Source organism: Micromesistius poutassou, assembly GCF_964030765.1.
Source record: "Micromesistius poutassou genome assembly, chromosome: 3".
Lineage (NCBI taxonomy): Eukaryota > Metazoa > Chordata > Actinopteri > Gadiformes > Gadidae > Micromesistius > Micromesistius poutassou.
The window spans coordinates 23,344,388-23,372,353 of record NC_140273.1 but is presented as its reverse complement, the minus strand read 5'-3'; the positions used below and the strand labels follow the sequence as shown (position 1 = coordinate 23,372,353).

At 46.5% G+C, this 27,966-nt stretch overlaps 1 protein-coding gene across 2 annotated transcripts in view; it reads left to right on the top strand.

Annotated features, from left to right (window-relative positions):
* LOC311341212 (E3 ubiquitin-protein ligase SMURF2-like) overlaps positions 1-27,966 on the top strand; it is a 50,217-nt gene that overhangs the window by 3,560 nt on the left and 18,691 nt on the right. For both annotated transcript variants that reach the window (XM_084466104.1, XM_084466103.1), the window contains exons 2-7: positions 16,722-16,760; positions 18,712-18,820; positions 22,393-22,526; positions 25,322-25,387; positions 26,287-26,371; positions 27,682-27,765. In XM_084466104.1, the coding sequence (XP_084322230.1) occupies positions 16,722-16,760; positions 18,712-18,820; positions 22,393-22,526; positions 25,322-25,387; positions 26,287-26,371; positions 27,682-27,765 (517 nt within the window). The remainder of the gene's footprint in view (positions 1-16,721; positions 16,761-18,711; positions 18,821-22,392; positions 22,527-25,321; positions 25,388-26,286; positions 26,372-27,681; positions 27,766-27,966) is intronic.

The window sequence follows — 27,966 nt, the reverse complement described above, 5'->3', positions numbered from 1 at the left end:
ATATGAAGCAGCGTGGGGATCCCTCCCTCAGGGACACTAAGGAGTGGAACAGCGTTTTCATTTACATTATTGTCCATATTAAGTTAGTTAGCATTACCTTACCGTAACGCACTGCACCGTACCGTACCGTACTGCACCCTACCCTACCGTAACACACTGCACCGCACATCACCGTACCGTACCGCACCGTACCGCACACCACCCTACCGTAACACACTGCACCGTACCGTACCGCACACCACCGTACCGTACCCTACCGTACACCACCGTACAGTACTGCACCCTACCCTACCGTAACACACTGCACCGTACCGTACCGTAACACACTGCACCGTACCCTACCGTAACACACTGCACCGTACCGTACCGCACACCACCGTACCGTACCATACCGTACCGTACCGTACCGTACCCTACCGTACACCACCGTACCGTACAGTACTGCACCCTACCCTACCGTAACACACTGCACCGCACACCACCGTACCGTACCCTACCGTAACACACTGCACCGTACCGTACCGTACTGTACTGCACCGTACTTTACCCTACCCTACCGTAACACACTGCACCGCACACCACCGTACCGTACCCTACCGTAACACACCGTACCGCACCGCACACCACCGCACCGTACTGTACCGTACTGCACTGTACCGTACCGTACCGCACACCACCGCACCGTACCGTACCGTACTGCACCCTACCCTACCGTAACACACTGCACCTCACACCACCGTACCGTAACACACTGCACCTCACACCACCGTACCGTACACCGTACCGTACCGCACCGTACCATACTGCACCCTACCCTACCGTAACACACTGTGGGTGAAGGAGAGTTGACATTCTAATTTAACAACGTAACAATGACATTTCCCAGGGAGAATGGATTCCTCTATTTTCAAGCACTCAAGCGACTCCACCAGGATAAGTCCTGCTTTATCCTGTAGGTCCTCCTGCAGAGTGTGTGTGTGAGGTCACAGAGGAAGTCAGAGGTCAGGTAGTGTTGCGTGGAGAACACTTCACTCCCACACACTAGTCCCTGCTACCGTTCTGTGGTTTCACGGCCCGCCACCATGCGTCTGGTGGGCCGCTCACAGTCCTACTGGAAGCACACTCGCCGCTATAGCATCCAGTGGTTTTCCAGCTGCAGGAGTGGATCGTGTGTCCGGGCCGGCGCCGGCGGGCTCTGCCGTCCCACTCTTTCCGGTGGAGGAGCGGCTGTGGGTCCCACGGTTGGCAAACCTTTGTTTGGTTAGTCAGGGTAGACCGTCTCACTAGAGGCAGACCCTTTCCAGTGTCAAGACGGCTTCCGTTGGATTATGACCTGGTGCCGTGGGTTTGGCTCAGAGGAGGAGAATTGTTCTGTTTTCAGCGGGTGAAATTTGCTATGTATAAAATGAAGAATATAAAGCTACCAGTCATGTTGGCAGACACAGAGGCTGACGGTGTTGAGGGCTGGACCATAACGAGACGTGCTTGCTAGATCTAGTTAGTGAGCTTCAATGCTATCTAGGTTCAGACTGAAACACGTTAACACCAGACTTGGTATCTGGTGGGCGACGCTACGGAAGAAAGATTTACAATCAGGAGGAAACCAGGCTGTCTTTTAAATATTTGTTTTGATTTACTTTTTATTAAAAGGGAAAAATAAACTGAACCACACTGAATTGATTCAACAAAGTAATCTAATCTAAGAATTCAAATGAAGGAATGAAACAAGATAATAACTAAACTCATACAATGCTGATGACGTTGAATAATCACTGAATTACCTTCAGCCATGAGGCGAAAAAGATGGGCCAGATGTCTCACACACACACACACACACACACACACACACACACACACACACACACACACACACACACACACACACACACACACACACACACACACACACACACAGTGTCACACTCTGGGTTTGTTGGTTATTTCTGGGTCAATGGTGCAGTTATTGGTCCTATTTGTAGAGGTGCAAAGTAAAGAGTCCATCAGAGGTCTGGGTGTCCGGGCTTTGTCCCACCATACGTTCGATGTCACAGTACATGACGGCTGCCCCCCTCGCCACAGACAGCTCATCCTCATCTGGGTCTCATGTGACCCTCAAGATCTTCATCTTCTCTCTTGATTTCTGTCCAGCTCTGGTGTTGTTGACCACACAGTACTCTGGCCCATGGGCCTGGTGGCAGCCCACCAGTGGGTGACCCACTGGTGGGCTGGTAGCATGGCGATCAGGCTACGACTGTACCGCACTATGTGGCAGACATAGTGCGGTTGATGATTCATCAGATTATGGCCGTGATTACTTCTGACTAGGGGTAGAAATGTGGGCTACAGCTGAGCTCGTCTGGGTTGCAGCAGGCTCTGTCCACTCTGCTGCCCCGCAGCCTCTTGCCAAAGTGTCTGGTGTCTGTTGCCAGGACAACAACAGAACGCTGCGCTACAGAACGGTCCCTCTGCTGTCCAGGAAGACTACTTCAGCCTCGCTATCGCTAGAACACGTCTGATATGGACCACAATAGTAACACGTGTCTGATTAACGACCACCATCTGCTAAACTGATGGCAGTGGTTTTTGAGTGAGGGCAGATGAGCCAGATTGAGCCTTGGTTACATCTTCGATTTGTACAACCAGAGAAATAGGCCATTTGAGCTTCAGTTTTATTTTTGAGCAACTACATTATTAATTAAATACATTATGGAAACAAATGCCTAGTACTGAAAATAGATACCAAATGATTTGTTATTGTGGGTGGGTTGCTAGGGAAACCTTCGGTACCCAGCCCTCATCCTCTACAGCCTTAACCGGACTAACTCCCCAGACTCTCTCCTGGTTAAAAGGATCTACCTACATCTTATCTACCTATATTTATTAGGGGTGTAACGATTTACCGACACGAATCGGTACCGGTTGGATTTACACAACCCACGTATGCGACTACGTCGATACGTGGGCCCCTGAATTGATATAAAATGACCAAGAATCGGTCTATGCACCGATTGAAACATGGGAATGGGTTGAGTGAAGCTTTAGCCTGACATCAAGACAGCATTGTCAACTCATTTCATTCCGTTTCCATATGGATCTGAAACATGGAATTTAAGGAAGTGGGCAGATCCGTGTGTGTAGGCCTGTCACGATAACTCATTTTGCTGGGCGATAAATTGTCCCAGAAATGATTGTGATAAGCGATAATATAGCCGCTTTGAGACCATTGAGTGAGCTGACGGCGGAGTCTTGACTTGCGTGTGTGTGTGTGTGTGTGTGTGTGTGTGTGTGTGTGTGTGTGTGTGTGTGTGTGTGTGTGTGTGTGTGTGTGTGTGTGTGTGTGTGTGTGTGTGTGTGTGTGTGTGTGTGGTATTTGTGCGTCCGTGTATGTTCATGCGCATGTGTGTGTGTGTGTGCGTCCATGTATGTTTGTGCACATGTGCGTGTGTGTGTGTGCGCGGTATGTGTGCGCGTCCGTGTATGTTTGTGCACATTTGCGGTGTGTGTGTGTGTATGTGCGTGCGTGCGTACGGTGTATGTGTGTGAGCTTCAGGCTGCTTGGCACATGCGCACTGACCAACTTGTCCGAGTAACTCGTCCGACAGGTCTGCTCTTATAATAGTACGATTTTATATATAAATATATATGGAAGATTCCATCTCTTTTATATATAATCTGGACAGCAGGCAGGCACCAGTTTCTGTTCCTGTTTATTTGTTCTCTTTGGATCCCCCGTGACTGAAACACGTCGCTCAACGCGTTCATCAAAACCTCCACAGAATGTGACTGTCACGTACGGTACTGAAATGTGGCTGCCACATACTGAGCTATAGTGCTCTGTAAACTAAACTAGACGTTAAACTGCCTCCTGTGCCATCATTACAGCGACCCCCTGAGGGCCTGGCGGTGGAGCACAATGTGGCAGACAGCGACCCCCTGAGGTCCTGGCGGTGGAGCACAATGTGGCAGACAGGAGGACTGCCCCTGGCCAGTTCTGATTAGAAGAAAAAAAAGTTGCGCGAGTAATTTACGTCAAGTGATCAGCTTTTTTGATGGGCGCTTTTGGGTTCTCCGATCACGCTGTTTTTAGCCAATGTCGGCCAATCATGATTGGCGTCGGATCGATCGGTCTAATCGATCTAATTCCAGTGTATCGTCCCTGAATCGTAGCGCATGCATCTAGATACGTATCGGATCGTCCTATAAAGGAGAGATGCACACCCCTATTATTTATACTGTATAATTATTGTACTAGAGTATGTACTATTATTGAGTACATACTCTGATGACATGCACTGAATGCAGTCAGCCAGGGTGGCATAGTCCGACGGTAGCTGCTGGTAGCTAGTAGTGGTGGAATTCATGATTCGTTTGAATGAATCAGTTCGCGTTGGTCAGTTCGCTAAGAAGAGTCGTTCGAATTGTTTGTTTGTTTGTTCGTTCAGTCGCGTTTCCGGTAGCTGTGAATCATGGTTCTCAGTCACTGAGTCGGACTCGGCTCCTCCCTCGTTCTCGTTCTCAAACGAATCACGATCGTGCAACGGTGCAAACGGTCATCAATCAACACAACATTAACTAAGTTCCTTTTAGTTGAGGAGCGCTTCATGTTAGAATCGGGATGTTGTTGCCCGTCTGACTCTCGTGACGTCTCAGTCCTCGAGTCTTCACCACTAAACACAGTCAGTGAACGAACGGCGACTTGTGAGTCTGCGCGACTCAGCGACTAGTGGGTGGAGCTGGGAGTCGAGTCTCGGAGAACGAACGATACGAACGAGACGAACTGAAACGGGGAATCAGGTCGGTTCGTTCATGTTAAAGAGTCTTTCGTTCGAACTGATTAGTTTCCGAACGAGCCATCACTAGTAGCTAGTCTCAAGCAGGCTTCCAAATGACCATCAGTCATGGTGGAACGGTATTTAGACTTAATAATCTTCATGTGGGAAAAGGCTGACTGACATAAATAAGTAGAGCCAAATAATGCAGTCAAGGAGGTGGCCCATTTCCTCATGTTTGGATACTGTTCCTTTGTGAGTTAGTTCCAAAATTGTCCATGAGCCGTGGATTTAAAGGCTGTGTTGCAGGTTAACCACTGTCGATTAATGGGTACATAAAGCACTCAATGTGTATCATTTAAACAATGTCCCCAAAATGGTGTAAAAGTCCAGTTTTTGTCGTTTTTGGTAGTAACAGGTGTTTTCTAACGCAACGCGGCGACGACGTCACGTTGGGGAGACGTGGTGAAGGTAGCCTCAGCCTAGTACTAGAACTATGGCGTCTGGGATGAGGAAGAGGTGGCAAGAACCACAAATAACATGTATGGTGGCCCACAGCCGTATAATTTCGAACCTGTCAGACGTGAGAGGGCGAATGAGGAATTGCCGAGAAATAAAGTTACTATCATTAGCAACGCAGCAATGACCGCTGGAGCTAGTCTATGAACAGCAGTGCACACAATAACGACACTTTTTTTTTTTACTGTCAGTGAATAGCACAGAGTGAAAGTCAACGTTTTCTTTATATCTAGTGACAGTGATTACGTTGTTAGTTCAGAAAGTACCGGTAAACTTAGTCAGAAGATCTAGAAATTCCAATTCCGATTATTTTTTGGGGGGAATTTCGTGTGATGGACCCGCACTACCTCTGTGATCGACCAGTCGGTTGCGATCAACATGTTGGGCTCCCCTGCTGTACAAGGACAAAGGTCCTGCGTGTAGACGGCTTTCTGACACTGGCCAACATTTAGGTTTCTACAATAACTGCAGGTGGCACGATTCCCATCAACATTAAAAACAATGTCAGCACGTGTTTGTGTCTGTAAAAAAAGAATCCTCCCATTGGATATATATTAACCAACAAGTACTTATTTCCATCTGGTAGTTCCACTCCCGTTGTGTTCAGATAGAGCAGTACTGCTCTAGGGCTCTGAGCCCAGCAGCTGGCACCAGCAACCCAGCGCTGCCAGAGGAAGAACGTTCACGTTCTCCTGGCAACAGGCCCACGCTGAAACTGTGAGGATCAATTCCTTCGTATTGTGCCTTGTAGCTTTGCTCCATGGTAATTATTTATGACTGATTATTTGTAGACATCATTCGGTGAGGTTAACTCTTAGGGCTGGGTCATATTCCAAAAAAATGAAATGTTCAGGTTCCCTTCATGCTGGCCATCACTCATGTGATCCCGCACTAGGCTGGACCTCCCAGACAACCAAATGCTTCTACCTCGTTGGACACTTCCGCAAGAGCAGGTTTTAATATTTATTCAGATATAACACTTATGGCTGTGTAGCCGATCTCAGCCGAATACGTCATTCAGCCAAGTACCCGAGGGCAACTGAGACACATGGGTTGAATAAAGCAGTCCTCACACAGGTCAGGCTCATGACGTTAGCTCACATTAGGTCATTTATTTTGTTATATATAATATGTATCTTTGGCATTTGGATAATCTATTTACATATTTCTCTGTCCAACAGTGGTGGAACGTCAATAATGATTGAAACTATGAATGATGATGGCGGGTATTTAAATAAATCATTGCTGAAAGGGGAGACTGCTCTGGGTTTGAGGAAAGTTGTGTTTTATTCTGAAACAAAGGGAGCACAAAATGTGTGGGGAGATGGTGTCATCATCCATGGGCATAGCTGCTGCTGATGTCAGGAGCTTGTCGGTTCTTCCTTGGCAGAGTGAAGGACTCTGCACACTGCTACCAGCATGGTCCCTACCACCCTCTCACTGTTCAGGGACTACGTTGTCACTGTATGCCCCCTCCCCCAAAGATCTGACAATCCCTGCACGTCGTGCCCGCCAAAGGCAGGGTCCTCGGGTGTCAGTGGGATTTGAACCTGTGACCCCTTGGGCGTTTTACAACCAGCAGAGCAATGTGTTAAACCACTGTTTACCAAATGGTGGTTTAACACATTGTACTCCACTGAGAGACGTAGAGCCCCTCACAGCCCCCACCTTCAGGGGGACCTTTGAGTCCAGAGCGTGATGCAGCGGTCGGTCCTTCACGCTCACACCAGGTCAACGTGGTGTGATGACCACCAGCTCAACGTGGTGTGGTACGGAGCCGGGTTATTGGCTTACTTTCAAGTCGTATGTTAAGCCATGTTAAAGTGTCTGGTGGATTTCATTTGGCCAAGGTATTGTGATGTTCCTTTATAGCAAAATGTTGATCTTCATATTTTTCTAATGATACTGTAAATAAGCGGAACAGGGTTTATTTAGGTTTATACATTAGGTCAGTGGAACAGGGTTTATTTAGGTCATGGCATTAGGTCAGTGGAACAGGGTTTATTTAGGTTTATACATTAGGTCAGTGGAACAGGGTTTATTTAGGTTTATACATGGCATTAGGTCAGTGGAACAGGGTTTATTTCGGTTTATACATGGTATTAGGTCAGTGGAACAGGGTTTATTTTAGGGCTGTGCAATTAATTGAATTTTGATCACGATTTCGATTCTAGGGTCAAACTATCTCCAAATTAATAAAATCGATTATTTTGAAAAATTAAAAAAAAAAAAAAAAAAATATATATATATATATATAATTATTATTTTTTTAATGATTCTGTTCAAGACAAGTTCATTTCAGTGAGTTCTGAGTATGATGGGCCAGGCCAGTCCTTCCAGCCTTAATGCATTACTGGATCAATTTACAGAATGCAATTTGTTGAGTGTCGTTTACAAAAAACGTTAGATAAAAAATGTGTCAGTGCACTAAACACGAGAAAGTTAATTTAAGTTTATTTATTTATTTGATTTTCTAGTATATTTATTTCATTCATTGAAAGTTTTATAGAAATTACAGAACAGCTGGATACATATTTATTTGTACATTATTTCCAATTTGAACATTTTCTATTTTTTTATTTGAACATTTTGTGTAGTTTAAGAATTTGGAAAACTCTGTTACAGTGAGTTTTTTTTGCCAAAATGCTGAATATTTTATTTTCAAACTCAAAAAGAATCGTTTGAAGAATCGTGATTTCAATCTTGACCAAAAAAAATTGTGATTCTAATTTTTTCCAAAATCGAGCAGCCCTAGTTTATTTAGGTTTATACATGGCATTAGGTCAGTGGAACAGGGTTTATTTAGGTCATGGCATTAGGTCAGTGGAACAGGGTTTATTTAGGTCATGGCATTAGGTCAGTGGAACAGGGTTTATTTAGGTCATGGCATTAGGTCAGTGGAACAGGGTTTATTTAGGTCATGGCATTAGGTCAGTGGAACAGGGTTTATTTAGGTCATGGCATTAGGTCAGTGGAACAGGGTTTATTTAGGTCATGGCATTAGGTCAGTGGAACAGGGTTTATTTAGGTCATGGCATTAGGTCAGTGGAACAGGGTTTATTTAGGTCATGGCATTAGGTCAGTGGAACAGGGTTTATTTAGGTCATGGCATTAGGTCAGTGGAACAGGCTGGCTTGCAAATGGTCCCTTGGCAGCAGCTGTTTCCAACCACTTCAGAAGACAATAGGAGTAGGGGTCACTCCTTGTTTTACAGCTACCGCAGCCACATGCTTCTTTAATGCTGCTCACGAATACAATTTGAATTCATTCATATGTTATTTTTTGTATTTTTTAAAATGTATTTCCACATGAAGTTCGGGGTTAATGGCTCACATTCTTTGTTTTTTTTCCAACTTTCTGGGCTGATGGAGACCTGCATGCAGAGGTGAAGTTGGCCTCTGGTTGGGGGCTGAGAGCTTGGCTGGTGTAGAGCAGTGTTTCCCAAACTTTTTTCCTGGGGCCCATTTTCTTTTTAAACTACAAACCATCACGACCCAATTCATAACAGGCCTTATCTATAAATTAGTATAAACATTAAATAATCTATAAACATTCCTGACAATTTTTACTGCCGTTTCCGCATCACCTTATATATGATCTTAAACCAGCCATTTCTAAGAGATAAATCACAACTTAGTTTTATGCACGTGTTATTGAAAACATAATACACATGTTAAATACTTTATAAATGAGACCAAATAAATGCATTTAGGCATACATACGAACATTCAGTACTATCAACAGCATGCTACTTGTTGAAAGTTTTTTAAAAGGCTCAAACATTCAATCAATCAATTCGTCAACAAGCAATTCGTTAACCACATAAAATAAGATAAACTTAATTAATCCCCCGGGGGAGAAATTCGGGTGTTTCAGCAGCAAGAAGTAAGTAAGACGGTACAAGAGCAGAGCGCTCCTATTGGGGGCAGCGTTCAGTCTATTTCTGTATTAAAAAAAAAATTAGATATGTTTAAATAAAAAAATATTTGGCAACCCAATTTAAATCTCCTCCTCTCCATCAGTCTTTGGGGAAGACCGGTATAGAGGATCAGTGATCTTCCCTGAGGCTAGAGGTGTTCGAGTCCTGTCAAACGTCTGTCAAAGCAGATGGAGCACGCTGCATCCATCTACATTACAAGAAGAAGATTATATGTCAGGACGTGGTCTGCAGGCTGATCAGTCAGTTTCCGGTTGTGACTCAGACAGCACCACAAACTTCAGAATTGCACCTCCTAAGTGTATCCATGACAGCACAAGTTGTACACATCCAGTGAGTTCTTGACACTTCCAGGCATTTTGATAGCATTGACTTCTTTGACTTTGTTTGAGTTTTGCATCTTTGCTTGCACCTGCTACAAATATTAGTCGTTGTTCCATGAACACGTGCCTCCGCTTCATCTGTCCATTCATCCCTCTCTAAAGTGTGGCATGTTCTGCCCAGCAACAGAGGCTGTGAGGTCTCATTGATGACGATGAAAGAGGCCTTTACTTCCGTGCTAACTTTGTGGATGAGACAGTGGGCTCAGTGTGTGGCCTTATCCCTTAATCAGTTTGCCATCAGCATCACTTGGTCACTGTTGGTGAGTGCTACCCCATATCGCACTAACCCAGGAGTGCTAAATCCAACACAGCTCCTCAACCAATGGCTGGAAAAGGTTCATTTATCTTTCTGTCACATTGGATCTTGGTCATCTGGTTAGGACCGTGGTCAACCAAGACCTCCTGGGTGACTGGAGTCTGACCTACCCTCGGACCAATGGGTGGTAGGCTGGGGACACAATCAGCGCGTTATCTGAGTCAGGGCGCAGCCTCCATGTTGAGATGCTAGACGAGCCACGGAGACCTCTTCAGGCAGCGTGGCGTACTACAAGGGACCACACATTACTGCCACACCCACCGTTTGGGTGACATGTCAATTAGTTTGGAGCCAAATGTTGAGTAGGTTTTAGAAGTAGCAGTCGCTATAAAGTGTGTGCAAAGTGATGAAGCAGGGGTGTTTTGACTTCCTGTCTTGTAAGTGTTCAATTATTGATCAAAACACATTTCTTGAGTAAAATATAATTGTATATACTTTTTATTCATAATCATATTATCACTCAAAGGCAAAATACATCGGTCTGCATGTCTCCCCACACCGCTGTAGATATTGGATTAAGAAGCCCTATTTTCCAAACTCAATAAGAATTTGTTTGGACAAGAATATATCGACCAATCGATTGTCTAGAGCTGTCAAGTTGTGGTCAGTTGGTCGATATGCATGTTCCACCACACTCATGTTCCTTTCATCAGGAAAGAAGCACTTCTTAATCCAGTATTTTGAAGTGATACACTTAGTTAAATGAGTGTGATGTATCTGCTACGCTGCTTTGGGTGGTCTGGGGCTGATACTGTAGTACTGGTACTGATCACCAGAGTTCCTTGTTCTCAGCCCTGTCTCGTTGTGTCTCCACAAGCAACTGAGTCTGGATCACTACATTGATCTACAACCTCCGTTCGATAGCCAATGAGTGAATTAGGGCCGTATGAGATACCGATATGGGACCCATTGACAATTTTATTGGTAACCTGGCGGATATTTTTGATTGGCACAACTATTGCTTGATGCTTTAGATTAGATCCAAATAGAATCAGGATGGATTGAGGACTGTAGCCTTGGTGTTTCCTGGACAGAAAGTGAACACCATAGCTGGCTTTATCCTTGAGCTCCCTGCAGCTCACCAGCCCGCTCTGCAGAGACAGCGTGAGGATGACCCACTTTTCCTTCGGCGGCTGCTCATTTATATATTTAATTTGCCTCTGCATTGGACAGCATCCACCAACCATCCCGCCAACATGTTCGCCCCCTGCACAGCCTTTATCCCCCGTGTGGTGTCTCCTCTCTGCCGACCAGGCACTGCTCATGTGGCCCCTCAGAATGTCTGAGGGGCTTCCTCGGCCCTTGGCCCTTGCCCAGAGTCTGGCTGTACCAGTTTCCCTGGTGGGCTGCTGCCTGGGCCCAGTCAGGCCCCAGCCTGGGTCATTTGGTTACCGTAATGATTGTCTATCCCATGTTTTTCTGTGTCTTCCTGTGTCCTTTGGTCGCTGTCTTTGCCTCCAGATAGGGTAGAAGGTTACATTTGGGCTGCATATCCCGGTGATAGCCCGGGGATGTTATACAGGCGTTAGTTTTGTGTTTGGATATTGGAACACTATTGGAATTGTAAGGTAACCCTTTGACACCTGCCGTCCATGTGGAGAATCGGCAACACTGACAAAGACAGACTTAAACTAACTAGTTGTAAAAATAATATTTGTAATATTCAATATTCAAAGGTTCTCCTCAAGATTTAGTTTTCCATGGTGGTGGGCCAACTACTCGGTCATCTAAATAAGAGGTTGCTGCATGCAGGAGGGTAATGGTTTTAGAAGGGTTTTAATAATTAACATATTTACTAGCTATTCCTGTGTTTAAATGAGGCCAAAAACATTTCAGAAAAGTAGGGGTGCACGATAATTATCGGGCCAATAACTGAAATTATTACGTCATTCCGATAAGTCCGATATCATGACGAATAGCCCCGATAACATAGCATAGCCTATATCATTTCAGTGCCCCGCTCCCACTAACGCTAAATTAAAGGTCTTATCGTAACCCTAAAAGTACACATCATACAATCAATTACAATACATGAGTTCACAGCTGCACGCGTATATAGAAAATGTTTTTTTTATTATTATGTTACACCTTTCCTGCTGTCGGCTCCCAGACCGTAGTCGAGGAGCACAGGGGAGACGTTCCCTGTGGAAACGTTGATGTTCTCTCGGGGGTAACACCCTTCACTTGACCGGCAGTGGGTCTGCTTATAGGTCAGAATATGGTCGGAGTGAAGCGGCCGCCGATTATTGACAGGCTGGGTACTTTATTCTTAGTTTCACTAACAGTACACGTTTGCACAGACACAACCGGACTGGTTCATTACTTCACTAAACTGACACGCACTACCGCTCGTTCTCCTCGCTCATCCACTCACTCACTCACTCTCGCCCACACACATACGCTACTCTCGAAACACTTATTATTGACAACAGTTAGCTGAACATTATAGGGTCCCGTCCTTCCACTCCCTGTTTTCTCAGTTAAACACAGAAATCAACTACATTTGTCCCAGTGTTTGTTAGATGTGAAATGAAGCCAAAAAAGACACTCTCCTTCTCCAGTAATGCAGTCGTTCGCGATGCCTTTCTTCTTTGTCGTTTCTTCTATCTGTCTGTAACTCATGCTCCAATCTTTCATCGATTGATGCGGGTGTTGTGGATGCAACGGAATATATGATGCATCGCTGCAGCAACATTTAAGATGATGGCGATGAGTTCTGCCCCTTCTGCCTCCGTTGCTGCAGTCAGACCAAAACACACCTGAGTGACAGGGGCCGTCCTGCCAACTTCGACCCTCCGTCATATCCCGCCGCAGCCCGCCCCCCTAAACCCCCCGTTGATTCTACTGATGTCTGAGAGAAACCGTGAATAAAAGCCCAAAGGTTTTTGGGTTTGTTCATATTATTAATGTCATGATCTTACGTCATGATCATGTATATGTGTGTGTGTGTGTGTGTGTGTTATCGGTATTGGCCTTTAGGAGCTGAAAGTTATCGGCTATCGCTATCGGTTAAAAAAAAAACTTATCATGCATCCCTACAAAAAAGTAATTTAATAAACATGAGTGGGATGTCCCTCCATTTACCTGTCACCCACAATAATGCCATCAGCCACAAGAGTGGATTTCTTTCGGGTGAAGAGCGCTAGTCCTGCTATGCAATTAGCTTTGTGCTAATCCGAAGTAGGCAGCCTGCTCTGATACTATGGAGCGGTATGTCTTCTGAAACTCTGTGGCTCCAAAAGCCACAGGCATCCATGCAGCAATCGTAAGGGATAATGTAGTTGTTATGCTTTCGTTTCATCATTTGATTGTGATGATTCTGCAACAGTGTTCTCTGCCGGCTCTGATTCAGGCAGGGGATATAAAACATGCTAATGTATATTTAGACATTGATAGATGTCCCACATTGCGTATGTGAAGCTGTTTTGTGTCCCCAGTCTAAGGTGGGATCAGTCAGACGACCGGCCTAACCGTGGATCAGCCATGGAGTTCTTTGTTGTTTCGCCAAGTAGGCGGTACTTGGCACAGTTAATCAACGCTGTTAGTTAACGCTGTGTTCCAGACTTCTGTCTGGAATGGCTGTATGACTATATTGGGAATGACCCACTACCCAGTGTGCTGCCACCAGTTACCACTCCCAGTGGCTTGCTTAGCTAGCTATGTGGCTTTCTTAGCTAGCTTTGAAGCTAGTCGTAGCTATGAAGCTAACAGCTAATCATTTAGCTCCAAATACTGCTAGCGCGACATCTCTAGTTCTGCATGGTAACCCGTGGTTCAGTTCATCTCTAACTCTGCATGGTAACCCAGTTCATCTCTAGCTCTGTGTGTTAACTCGTGGTTCAGTTCATCTCTAACTCTGCATGGTAACCCAGTTCATCTCTAGCTCTGTGTGTTAACCCGTGGTTCAGTTCATCTCTAGCTCTGTGTGTTAACCCGTGGTTCAGTTCATCTCTAGCTCTGTGTGTTAACCCGTGGTTCAGTTCATCTCTAGCTCTGTGTGTTAACCCGTGGTTCAGTTCATCTCTAGCTCTGTGTGTTAACCCGTGGTTCAGTTCATCTCTAGCTCTGCATGTTGTTCCTTAGTGGCAGCACTAGTGAACACCTGATTATGCATGAAAAAAAAAATACCGTCATAGAAAAATTTAGAAAAATACTGTGATATAAATTTTTGGTCACATCGCCCAGCACTACTACCAGGAGCACAAGGCTCCAGACAACACAGCCCTCAGGTTCACTGGGACACGCAACCTCTCCACCACCATAAGGTGACGGTTCCAGGAGACCGGGTCGTAACCAGATGAAACATCTTCCTCCCAACCCAAAACGTATCTTTTTAAATTCCTTAGTGTTTGAATCCCAGCTGAAACAGTCTCTCTTTAAAGCCACCGTCGTGGTAACTCTGCGGAGCTCTACACTCCTCAGTAGGGCTAGTGCGCTGTAGACTTCCCACGCTGTTGGAACAGCGCCCCCTGCAGTTTGCGGTAAATACGCAACCAAACCCCCTTGTGTTTAATGTTTACCTACACCGATGAAGTCGCTTTCTGTACAGTTTGTCTGTCTGTACCCAGGATTACGAAAAAACGACTGGCCCATTGTTCACCCGTGTGGAAGGGTGCATTTAGTTTCACTTTCGTTTACCATGACCACCTACAGTCCGCTCTCAGAGTGCCCTTTTAGGTCGTTCATTTTACGTGTTCCCTAATACGTTCAAATCGAGTTAAAAACTAGAAAGACTACCTCTGTATGGCATGTCGAGAGGATGTGCAGTCACAAGGATTTCTTGCAGTCACTAGTGAACATACATGTCATTCACGTTTATTTGAATACAATATTTACTAATTTAATGTATTTTTTCCAAGCGATTCCTTGCAGGACTCGGACAGTCGAGAGGCGAAGACACATTTGGCTTGAAAGATCCATGTGAAGGCTACTATACCAGTAGGCCTCAGAGCACAATCAACTAAAGACAGTGCTATGTGCTCCGAGGCCCAGTGTTGACCAATCTACTAAAGACAGGAGACAGGAGTCTGTTTATGGATTTGGTTCTTTGTTTCTCAAAGCCTACAATTATCTTCTACGCTAAAAGACCTATCTTTTAGCGTTCACCACGAATTACTCTTAAAAGCAGTGCCAACATTTAAATATTTTTTTTACCATTCAGCGAACAAAAGGCAACAGGCTGATTATCATTTAGGGGGCCACTCAATGACGTGCAGAAGCGTCATCAACACGCCCACTCAAGTGGTGTGAGAAATACAGACTTTCTACTCCTCATTCACATTTAAGATAATTTACATTTGATAATTCTACCTCAGGGGTAGTATTATTCAGGAGATTTTCAGGGTACAAATGTCAGGATATGTTGTTCACACATACGGCCCATCAGGAGAATATCAGGACTTACACGTGTGTCTGAAAGCAGCTAATGTGTGAGCATTTTATGACATTATAAAATGAGTCAATTTATGGGTTACAGGGGTAATTGTTCAATTTAAAGTGTAGTATACTATGGATACAAATCAATTATTCAATAGCTTTTACTGTTATTCAGGGCTCAAAGTGCATTGACATTTAGAAATGCATGGCAACTACTATTGGTTAGTTGAAAATAATAATAACAAACAGCTGAAGATTGTGTTCATTTACAGAAGCACCTTAGTGAAATAAACGAAGTAACAACAGCTAAGGCAGCAACCTACCTAACTATAGTGATATAAAGCACAGGGTTGTGTGGGGGAGGGGGAGAAGGAGAAGGGGGGGTGTGAGAGCAAGATTGCTGATTGTACATTGGCTTCCTGACGTGAGAGTTTAAGATCTTTACTTCATTTATTTTTTTACCAGAAGAATACGTCATTCAGATTAAACATCTCTTCAAGTGTCCTGGCCAAGACAGGCAGCAGTAGCCTACAGTCACACACAGCCTACACACAAAAGAAAAATAAAACAACTGAAACTGTCGGCAGGGGGGAGGGGGATATCAATATTGCAAGACATTTCTGGAGCCTCAAGGAAGAGAGTAATGTTAAGTTTGAGCAACAAAGTGTAAAGACATTTAGGGAGGCTCAAGGAGGAGAGTAATATTACATTTTAGCAACAAAGTGTAGTCTTGTGGACTATAGACATAATTCACCGTACTGTGTTATTGACATGTTTTCGTTCTGTGTTATAGGGACGCTGTCTCTTTAAGACCACGTGACTTGTGTGTTGATATGCAGGTCGGCGCAATGTTTGAATCTAACGGTTTTTATATGATAAAATGAACGACCTGCCATTGCGTTGTCGACGTGAGAAAGTGTCTCTTCACTTCTTTTATCGCAATTTCTACAGTCTGTAGCAGAACGTCTTACCTGGGAGAGTGTGTCGACGGCGGGGCCGTTGAAACAGACGGGAGGGGGGGGGGGGGGATATCAATATCAAGACATTGCAGGATGCGGGATCAATCTTGCCGTTGTCTTTCAACGTCTGCGCGAGCGTGTGAGCTGCAGGCTGCTTGACACATGCGCATGCGCACTGACCAACTTGTCCGAGTAACTTGTCTGACAGGCCTGCTATTATAGTAGTAAGATGTACAATTAAAATCATTGTCCATTTTATTCCTTCCAGTACATCCATTTTTGTTTAAATACTTGTCTGAAGTCTCTGCTGTGAAACACAACAAGCTGTAGTAGGTCCGTAAAAATGAACAGAAGTTGATGAATTGAACAAAGACAAAGCCCTAGATGTTGGTGGCTATGATGCTCAGACTGGGCTTTCAATAATGCATTTCTAACCTCCATCTTTCTCCTTCTCTTCCTCAGTGCTGTGTGCGAAGAACCTGGCCAAGAAAGACTTCTTCAGTGAGTAGAGCCTGTTCTGTAGCGGCTGCCTCTGCCTCCCGTTGTGTGCATAAGCTTTGCAGGGGGCTGTTTGATGCCCACTGACACCAAACTAAGGCCAGGTAGTCTGTGAGACAGACAGGGCCCACAGACATGTAGCAGTCTGTGAGACAGACAGGGCCCACAGACATGTAGCAGTCTGTGAGACCGACAGGGCCCACAGACAGACATGTAGCAGTCTGTGAGACAGACAGGGCCCACAGACATGTAGCAGTCTGTGAGACCGACAGGGCCCACAGACATGTAGCAGTCTGTGAGACAGACAGGGCCCACAGACATGTAGCAGTCTGTGAGACAGACAGGGCCCACAGACATGTAGCAGTCTGTGAGACAGACAGGGCCCACAGACAGACATGTAGCAGTCTGTGAGACAGACAGGGCCCACAGACAGACAGACAGTGCCAGACTTTGATAGTAGTTGGCAGAGCAATCGGCTTCTGAAGTGCTAGAGCCCTTGTAAGAGATCTTTGTTGAGATGATTGACTGACCAGAGGTGTGGGTGTGAGGTCTGATTTATGGAGGGCAAAGTTTGAGTTAATCTTGTTGCTTCTTAGTAACGTATTGCTTAACACTTGGCCCGAGGCACCCTTCTCAACGCTGACCATTGTTTTGCTTCTTGTCTAGCAGCAATACCTATTACCCTCTGTGATGACCACACAGTTTTGACAACAGAAAAGCTTGACAATACCACGGCCCATTCCCATAATTACCTCTTGTAATATTGCTAAAAGCAAAGGCAGATTGCAGCTATGGCAGGGGGCCCCCAGGCAGGGTCTTCACCTGGCAGGGGGCCCCCAGGCAGGGTCTTCACCTGGCAGGGGGCCCCCAGGCAGGGTCTTCACCTGGCAGGGGGCCCCCAGGCAGGGTCTTCACCTGGCAGGGGGCCCCCAGGCAGGGTCTTTACCTGGTAGGGGGCCCCCAGGCAGGGTCTTCACCTGGCAGGGGGCCCCCAGGCAGGGTCTTTACCTGCCTGGGGGCCCCCTGCCAGGTAAAGACCCTGCCTGGGGGCCCAGGGCCTTGGTCTGCGGGGAGCAGCGTTCCTCCTCCTCTCATGACCTCTCCCTCGTCAGGAAGTCCCTGAATGCCACTGGACAGGTCTGACTGGTGCATGGTATGGATGCCAAGGGTCATTTCCTCAGGGCAAGAAGAAGCGAAAGGATCTTCCAATCCTCTCGTACTTCTTCAATAGGACCTATTTTCCTGTATAATAAGTGCGCTACAAAAAGAAAAAATATAAATATATAAACTATAAATATGTCAAATATGTCAAATATATTTTTCATCTTAATATTTAGCTATAGGACATTATGCTGATTAGATTTGGACTGGCTTGGTTTCTACAACATGGTGTCTCTAAGCACCGCTCTCTAAGCACCGCTCTGGTGATGGGCCAACATGGTGTCTCTAAGCACCGCTCTCTAAGCACCGCTCTGGTGATGGGCCAACATGGTGTCTCTAAGCACCGCTCTGGTGATGGGCCAACATGGTGTCTCTAAGCACCGCTCTGGTGATGGGCCAACATGGTGTCTCTAAGCACCGCTCTGGTGATGGGCCAACATGGTGTCTCTAAGCACCGCTCTCTAAGCACCGCTCTGGTGATGGGCCAACATGGTGTCTCCACAGAGTCCTTCCCTCCTGATGTACATTTCGTTTAGATCTGACACGTCATCCTTGTCGATCACACTGGGCTTATGAGGCCGTCTCCCATTGATTGCCCCTTTCCCATTTAATTTCTTTAATTTCTGTTTAAGAAAACCAAACCAACCAAAAGACGTTGGTGACAGTGACTTCACGTCATCCTCTACGCGGTACTGATAAGTCCCACTAGGAGAGCACTGCCTCAAAATGTCTCTACAAACTATATGCAGCCGACAGGCTCACTCAGAACATATCCTCTTGTGTTTGTCCACAGGGCTGCCGGATCCCTTCGCCAAGGTGGTGGTTGATGGTTCGGGGCAGTGCCACTCCACCGACACAGTGAGGAACACGCTGGACCCCAAGTGGAACCAGCATTATGATCTGTAAGTCAGCCATGTTGGAGCTCAAGTGGAACCAGCATTATGATCTGTAAGTCAGCCGTGTTGGACCCCAAGTGGAACCAGCATTATGATCTGTAAGTCAGCCGTGTTGGAGCTCAAGTGGAACCAGCATTATGATCTGTAAGTCAGCCGTGTTGGACCCCAAGTGGAACCAGCATTATGATCTGTAAGTCAGCCGTGTTGGAGCTCAAGTGGAACCAGCATTATGATCTGTAAGTCAGCCGTGTTGGACCCCAAGTGGAACCAGCATTATGATCTGTAAGTCAGCCGTGTTGGAGCTCAAGTGGAACCAGCATTATGATCTGTAAGTCAGCCGTGTTGGAGCTCAAGTGGAACCAGCATTATGATCTGTAAGTCAGCCGTGTTGGACCCCAAGTGGAACCAGCATTATGATCTGTAAGTCAGCCGTGTTGGAGCTCAAGTGGAACCAGCATTATGATCTGTAAGTCAGCCGTGTTGGAGCTCAAGTGGAACCAGCATTATGATCTGTAAGTCAGCCGTGTTGGAGCTCAAGTGGAACCAGCATTATGATCTGTAAGTCAGCCGTGTTGGAGCTCAAGTGGATCTCTGGTCAACCTACTAATGCTAACGGTACTGCTTGTTTCTTCTGGAGACACCACTTGGGTTTTTCCATCTGCGGCCTGTGTTTCATCAACTTCCACGCAGTCCTTGTTTGCATCATCAACTACGACGCACTCCCTGATTGGCCCATTTCCTCATCAACTATGACCCAGTCCCTGATTGGCTGATTACATTGTCCTTTCTGGAAACGACCGATCCAGCCAACAGAAGCTGAAGTCAACAGGATGGTCTCTAGCCCTGCTATCCTTGGTCAGACAATCACACTGAAATTGGATCTAGAGGAGCATGGTTGTAACATGCAACCTCAACAAATAAACGGTTACCTCAGTTCAAAATCGGTATTTCCCTGGTTGTGAACATTTTTCTTAACATTTGGGATCACGGTGGTAAACCCGACATTCGTGGATGGTACATGACAAAGGAGGACACATAAATACAGAGAGAAATAGATATAGATATTTAATGTTCAAACTGATAAACTGTTGTTTTTTTGCAAATATTCACTCATTTTGAATTTGATGCCAGCAACATGTTCCAAAAAAGCTGGAACAGTGGCAACAAAAGACTGGGAAAGTTGAGGAATGCTCAGAAAACACCTGGTTGGAACATTCCACAGGTGAACAGGTTGACTGGAAACAGGTCAGTGTCATGATTGGTACAAAAGCAGCGTCCCTGAAAGGCTCAGTCCTTCACATGGACGAGGTTCACCGCTTTGTGAACAACTGCATGAGCAGTTGTTCTATAGTTCTATTATATATATATATATATAATAGAATATAATAGTTCTATTATATATATATGAAGTATAACAATACTGTTATACTTCATAATACATAATACTGATAAAAATGTGGTACCAGATAATACTTGTAATGTAAAAATCCTTAGTAGACAAGTACTTATTGTAAGTCGCTAAAACGTCTGCTAAATGTAAAATGTAAATGTAGATTGACTTCTCAAGTACACAGTACCTTTGGGGCTGGGTACCAATAGAGTACTTCATTTTATGATGGAGATGGAGACGCTGGTGTCTCCATGGTGTCCTCTGGAGGAGGAGACACTGGCCACAGTGTTCAGAGCTGCAAACAAGTTCTAACAAACAGGCCAAAACAACCATACTCACCAAAATAACAAAGAAAATCTAACAAAAAAACTCTGGTCCAGTCTCCCAGAAAGCTTGGAAAAATCCTGGACGAGCCCCCATGTTACGACTGGCTCGGAGGCCACAACAAAATACTGGACAGACCACAGAGTTTCTATCCAAAAATAAAGTGTTTTACTTTCATACATAAAGGTACATGTTAAAAGTCTTGACAGCAGCACATGTTGTCACGAGGTAGCCAGCCCCCTTCTGAGGCTGAAGGCGTGGCTTATGAGCACACCTTCGCAGGTGTGCACGATTACCTTGATTGTGCCCACGCACCACCCAATGACCATAGCACTGCCACTGCGCGGCCGGTGGGGGCGTAGAGGGGCGTGACAAACGTCATCCTGTCGTCAGCTTCCTCGTGTGGGCCGTTGAGCCGAGGGGATGGAGTAGCACTCGCAGCTGACACCATCATGCCTGTGGTGATACACCAAGGTGGAGTGGTTTGGTGCCTTGGTCATTGGTGGTCAGCCACTCAACATAGAATGCCTGAAAAGCGGTTTTGTTAATGGAAGATTACCAAAAGTTCTCTAATACCACTGGAACATTTTGGTTTGGTGATATCGCATCAAGGACAACCATGTGTTGTGATTATCCTCTTCTCGCCCTCTGTCCATGTTTGATGCTGTCCTCTCTGTAAGTGTCAAACGATATGGATCTCATCACATTTAATGAGATATTGCCTTATTTGCATATTTTATTTTATTTTTTTGTCCAGCACAAGTTAGCGCATACAAACTGCCCTGGCTAGGCTGTTCGCGCCGATAGGGCCCACAAACGAACACATGGCTCACCAGCTGACCAGATCGGAGCAAAAAGCATGGCTGACTGCCATCTTGATATACACAAAGTCACAATTCACCTAGCAGGCCAACGCCTTAAGACTGCGTTGCAGATCGTCTTGATGCCTGCAGCCTCCCAGTCCGCTGCCTGCTGCTCCAGTGAGGCTGTGGACCACTGCTCCCTTTAAGATCAACACTTAGGCCTTGACCCTGACCCAGGCGCTGGGCCGAGACCTGACCCAAGGACGTGAACAATCACCTCCTCCTTCCTTCACTCACCTCCTCCTTCACTCACCTCCTTCCTTCACTCGGTTCCTCGTTCACTCGCCTCCTCCTTCACTCACCTCCTTCCTTCACTCGGTTCCTCGTTCACTCGCCTCCTCCTTCCTTCACTCGCCTCCTCCTTCACTCACCTCCTTCCTTCACTCGGCTCCTCGTTCACTCGCCTCCTCGTTCCTTCACTCGGCTCCTCCTTCACTCGCCTCCTCCTTCACTCTGCACTTTCAACAAGTGCAGACTTGTTGGTCTGCACTTTCAACAAAATGTGACTCTTATTGCGTGTTTATGCCTTTGCCCAATTATTTCTGGTTGAAGAAACCTTGTTTGGATTTAGCTCCATCTCAGCCAGGAGGCCTGTTAGGACGGTTCTGGTCCCCTGGGCCGCATCCCAAGCCATTATGAAACAACGTAGGGGTTTCAGGCCTGCATCATTCCTCTTAAAGGAATACCAGCTGAAGGAGGGGGTAGTAGACGCAGCTTCAGGATGGCTCGTTCTGACAGTACCCACGCAGAGAGCGTGGAGCAGCTAGGGGCCTCTTGGCTCCACCAAGCTGCACCTCGTTCCCATGGAGACCCACGTGGACTGGTTGTGTTGGATGCTTTTGATTGACCTTCTTTACAGGACTGTTTTAACCTGCTCTCAGACGCAGGCTGCCACATTGAGCAGGCTGTTACGGTGCGGTGGTGGTGAAGGGGAGCCTCAGCCCCAAGATGTTGTTGTTGTTGGTACTCCACCTCACGCACAACCTCCTGTGCTCCGTCAGGTACATCGGTAAAGCCGACTCCATCACCATCAGTGTGTGGAACCACAAGAAGATCCACAAGAAGCAGGGAGCGGGCTTCCTGGGCTGCGTCCGCCTGCTGTCCAACGCCATCAACAGACTCAAAGACACGGGCTGTGAGTACGGCGCTGTGTGGCACTGTGGGGGAGACGAGGAGAGAGGGACGGCGGTGTAACCCCACGGCTCCTCTCCCTGCTGGCCCCCCCCCTGCACCTCGGTGAACCATGGGGGGGGCACCGAGGACATGACTTGGGACTAGATGCACCACCCTTTCTCCCTCCGCTCCCCAGCCCCTTGGCTCTGCTCCCGGGTGGAGGAGGGGAGGTCAGGGAGGGGGGGGGCACCTGGGAGTCTTGACACACACACACACACACACACACACACACACACACACACACAGTGCATTGGGTCCAGACAGACCTGGAGACCGATGGTCCAGGGAGGAGACTAGGTCTATCACTAGTCATCACTAGTCATATCACTAGTCATATCACTAGTCATATCACTAGTCATATCACTAGGACTATTACTAGTCATCACTAGTCATATCACTAGGACTATCACTAGTGATATCACTAGTCATATCACTAGTCATATCACTAGGACTATCACTAGTCATATCACTAGTCATATCACTAGTCATATCACTAGTCATATCACTAGGACTATCACTAGTCATATCACTAGGACTATCACTAGTCATATCACTAGGACTATCACTAGTCATATCACTAGTCATATCACTAGTCATATCACTAGGACTATCACTAGTCATCACTAGTCATATCACTAGTCATATCACTAGGACTATCACTAGTCATATCACTAGTCATATCACTAGTCATATCACTAGGACTATCACTAGTCATATCACTAGTCATATCACTAGGTCTGTCACTAGTCATATCACTAGTCATATCGCTAGGACTATCACTAGTCATATCACTAGTCATATCACTAGGACTATCACTAGTCATCACTAGTCATATCACTAGTCATATCACTAGTCATATCACTAGGACTATCACTAGTCATATCACTAGTCATATCACTAGTCATATCACTAGTCATATCACTAGGTCTATCACTAGTCATATCACTAGTCATATCACTAGTCATATCACTAGGACTATCACTAGTCATATCACTAGTCATATCACTAGGTCTATCACTAGTCATATCACTAGTCATATCACTAGTCATATCACTAGGTCTATCACTAGTCATATCACTAGTCATATCACTAGGTCTATCACTAGTCATATCACTAGTCATATCACTAGGTCTATCACTAGTCATATCACTAGTCATATCACTAGGACTATCACTAGGTCTATCAATAGTCATATCACTAGTCATATCACTAGGTCTATCACTAGTCATATCACTAGGTCTATCACTAGTCATATCACTAGTCATATCACTAGTCATATCACTAGTCATATCACTAGGTCTATCACTAGGACTATCACTAGGTCTATCACTAGTCATATCACTAGTCATATCACTAGGTCTATCACTAGTCATATCACTAGTCATATCACTAGGACTATCACTAGGTCTATCAATAGTCATATCACTAGTCATATCACTAGGTCTATCAATAGTCACACACACACGCACACACACAGAAACACGCACAAACAGAAGTACCACACAGAGACATCGTCCGTTAATTCAAATAAACAAGAATTAACGGACGGAACTAATGTTGGTTCTGTAGCACTATTAGTTTTTTTTAAATATTATTAATCATGTACAGAAAAACAATATACACAATACACAAGCATAAATATTAATATATATGCATACAACACAAACACTGATCACTGTTAAAGTTTGTTTTTTTGCGTTTAAGATATTAAGTGATTTCTTGCCGATGATCCATGGCTGCCTTTGTGAATGTCGGCACACATCCAATAATCGATTATTCGTTCATACCACCCACTGATTATTCGACCATGAAAAATTTGAGTTATTCACATCCCTAACACACACACACACACACACACACACACACACACACACACACACACACACACACACACACACACACACACACACACACAAAGTCCCGCATACACAAAGACAAAACAACATGATCAGTCACAGAACTATATAATTGCCAAGCTGCAAGCGCTACGCATTAACAAAACACCCACACATAAATAAACAAAGTGTACTTCTTCATAACACACACACACACACACACACACACACACACACACACACACACACACACACACACACACACACACACACACACACACCACATAGTCCCAGTGTGGCTGCAGTTTCCTAGAAGTCTGTGTGTCTGTACACTCAGACAGACTTCCTGTTGCATCCCACAGACGAACATCTGATGTCTTGGCCCTTCTTGCACGCGCTCCCCAGTGCTGTGCCGTGTCATGCGGTCCAGGGTGTGTGTGTGTTCCCCGTCTCCTGTGTTCTGTTTGCTATCTGGTTTTACCCATATTGCTTCAAGTCAAACCACAGGGACGATGCCAAACTCATGCTGGTATTTCACCCCAAATCCCCTGGCGCCAATGTGTGTCCAAAGAAATGTATCTGTTGACCAGTTGCTGAGTTTGTCTGGCTGTTAGACTGCCTGTCTGTCTGTTACCCGGTCGGTCTCTGACCCTGTTTGTCTGTCCATTACCCTGCCGGTATGTTACCCTGCCTGTCTAACCTCATCCCCCTTCCCTCTTCTCTCTTTAAAGGAGAGCCCACACTGGTTGTAGCTTGGTCTGCATTAGACGACTCCCTCTGCAGGTCAACTCATGCTATTGCATGCAGAACTAGTTACTGGCTGATCTGGTGCCCTGCTCCCATCTGGGTGGACCACCTGGGCTCTAAAGTTCTCCTTGTGAATAATCACCTTTAACTATGAACACATGGTTCTCCCACACAGATCAGAGACTGGACCTCAACAGACTGGGCCCCAATGACAACGACTCTGTGAGAGGGCAGATAGTGGGTAAGCTGCACACCCCCGTTGGCCTCATTTGCCGCTTTTCCACCGACAGTACCAGCTCAACTCGCCACGACTCGGTTTGGTTCAAGGCACCCTAACCCAGCCACGCCGGACACACACAACCACGCCGGACACACACAACCACGCCGGACACACACAACCACGCCGGACACACACAACCACGCCGGACACACACAACCACGCCGGACACACACAACCACGCCGGACACACACAACCACGCGGACACACACAACCACGCGGACACACACAACCACGCGGACACACACAACCACGCGGACACACACAACCACGCCGGACACACACAACCACGCCGGACACACACAACCACGCGGACACACACAACCACGTGGACACACACAACCACGCCGGACACACACAACCACGCCCGACACACACAACCACGCCCGACACACACAACCACGCCGGACACACACAACCACGCGGACACACACAACCACGCCCGACACACACAACCACGCCGGACACACACAACCATGCGCAGCCTAACTCTAGCCCCAGGAAAGGAGCGACACACGGCAAAACGCTGATCCGTGTCCCCCTCGGGAGCGGGTCCGTGGACTCCAGCCACGCCGGACACAACTTAACTTTGAGTGATTATTCCCGTTTGCAGCCACTTACACTCAGCCTGTTTACGTCACACAAACGTACCAGCTGAGCTCGCTTGGAACCTCGACGGAGATGCTACTAAAAAAAGTACCAGGTACCAGGTACCAGGTACTTTTTTTTGCTGATGGAAATGCAAAAAAAGGCGGGCCGAGTGGAGGCGAGTGGAGCTGGTGCTGTGGGTGGAGAAGGGGCCAGTGTGTTGGCAGCAGGTTGCTCAGCACCGCTCACTAACCCGTCCTCCCTCCCTCTGCAGTCAGCCTACAGTCCAGAGACCGCATCGGGGTGGGAGGCCCCGTGGTGGACTGCAGCCGCCTCTTCGACAACGACCTGCCTGACGGGTCAGTGTGTGGTTACCTCTAGTGGAGTCTGCCAGCTGACGGGTCAGTGTGTGGTTACCTCTAGTGGAGTCTGCCAGCTGACGGGTCAGTGTGTGGTTACCTCTAGTGGAGTCTGCCAGCTGACGGGTCAGTGTGTGGTTACCTCTAGTACCTGCGTGAGGGGGTTAAGCCTCTCGGACACTTTGAAGCTGAAACACAAAGCACTATGCTGACCGTCCCGCTGAAGGGACGTCACACCGTGGTTTAGGACTTAGGCAGCTTCCAAACCACGGGCCAGAGGGACAGACAGCTCCTCCAGCTGTCCTCTCTCATTGGTGCCAAAGGTACTGCTCAAGACTGGTGGGAAGTCCCTTTAAATCACTGTCACTTCAGACAACAGATCACAAACAACTAGAAACTGAATTTGCAATGACCAGCTTGATATGTCCCATGCTGTGGTCCCCTTATGTCCCCTACTGTAGTCCTCTTATGTCCCCTTATGTCCCCTTATGTCCTCTTGTGTCCCCTTATGTCCCCTTATGTCCCCTACTGTAGTCTCCTTATGTCCTCTTATGTCCCCTTATGTCCCCTACTGTAGTCTCCTTATGTCCTATTATGTCCCCTTATGTCCTCTTGTGTCCCCTTATGTCCCCTTATGTCCTCTTGTGTCCCCTTATGTCCCCTTATGTCCCCTACTGTAGTCCTCTTATGTCCTCTTATGTCCTCTTATGTCCTCTTGTGTCCCCTTATGTCCCCTACTGTAGTCTCCTTATGTCCTCTTATGTCCCCTTATGTCCCCTACTGTAGTCCCCTTATGTCCCCTTATGTCCCCTGATGTCCCCTTATGTCCCCTGATGTCCTCTTATGTCCCCTTATGTCCTCTTATGTCCTCTTATGTCCCCTATTGTAGTCTCCTTATGTCCTCTTATGTCCCCTACTGTAGTCTCCTTATGTCCTCTTATGTCCCCTGATGTCCTCTTATGTCCTCTTATGTCCTCTTGTGTCCCCTGATGTCCTCTTATGTCCTCTTATGTCCTCTTGTGTCCCCTGATGTCCTCTTATGTCCCCTTATGTCCTCTTATGTCCCCTGATGTCCCCTTATGTCCTCTTATGTCCTCTTATGTCCCCTGATGTCCCCTTATGTCCTCTTATGTCCTCTTATGTCCCCTGATGTCCCCTTATGTCCTCTTATGTCCTCTTATGTCCCCTGATGTCCCCTGATGTCCCCTGCTGAAACATGCTGTTCTGGTCCGTCTGGTCATAGAGTGTAAGATAGTTGCTGTGATGGTAAAACAACGTAACGCTTTAGTTCTCTGTGTTCATGACACCAGATGGGAAGAGAGGAGGACGGCCTCCGGGAGAATCCAGTACCTGAACCACATCACACGCACCACGCAATGGGAGCGGCCCACCAGGTACACACACACACACACACACACACACACACACACACACACACACACACACACACACACACACACACACACGAGACACACACACACACACACACACACACACACACACACACGCACACACACCTGCACACACACACACACACACACACACACACACATGCCCACGCACACGCACACACACCTGCACACACACACACACAC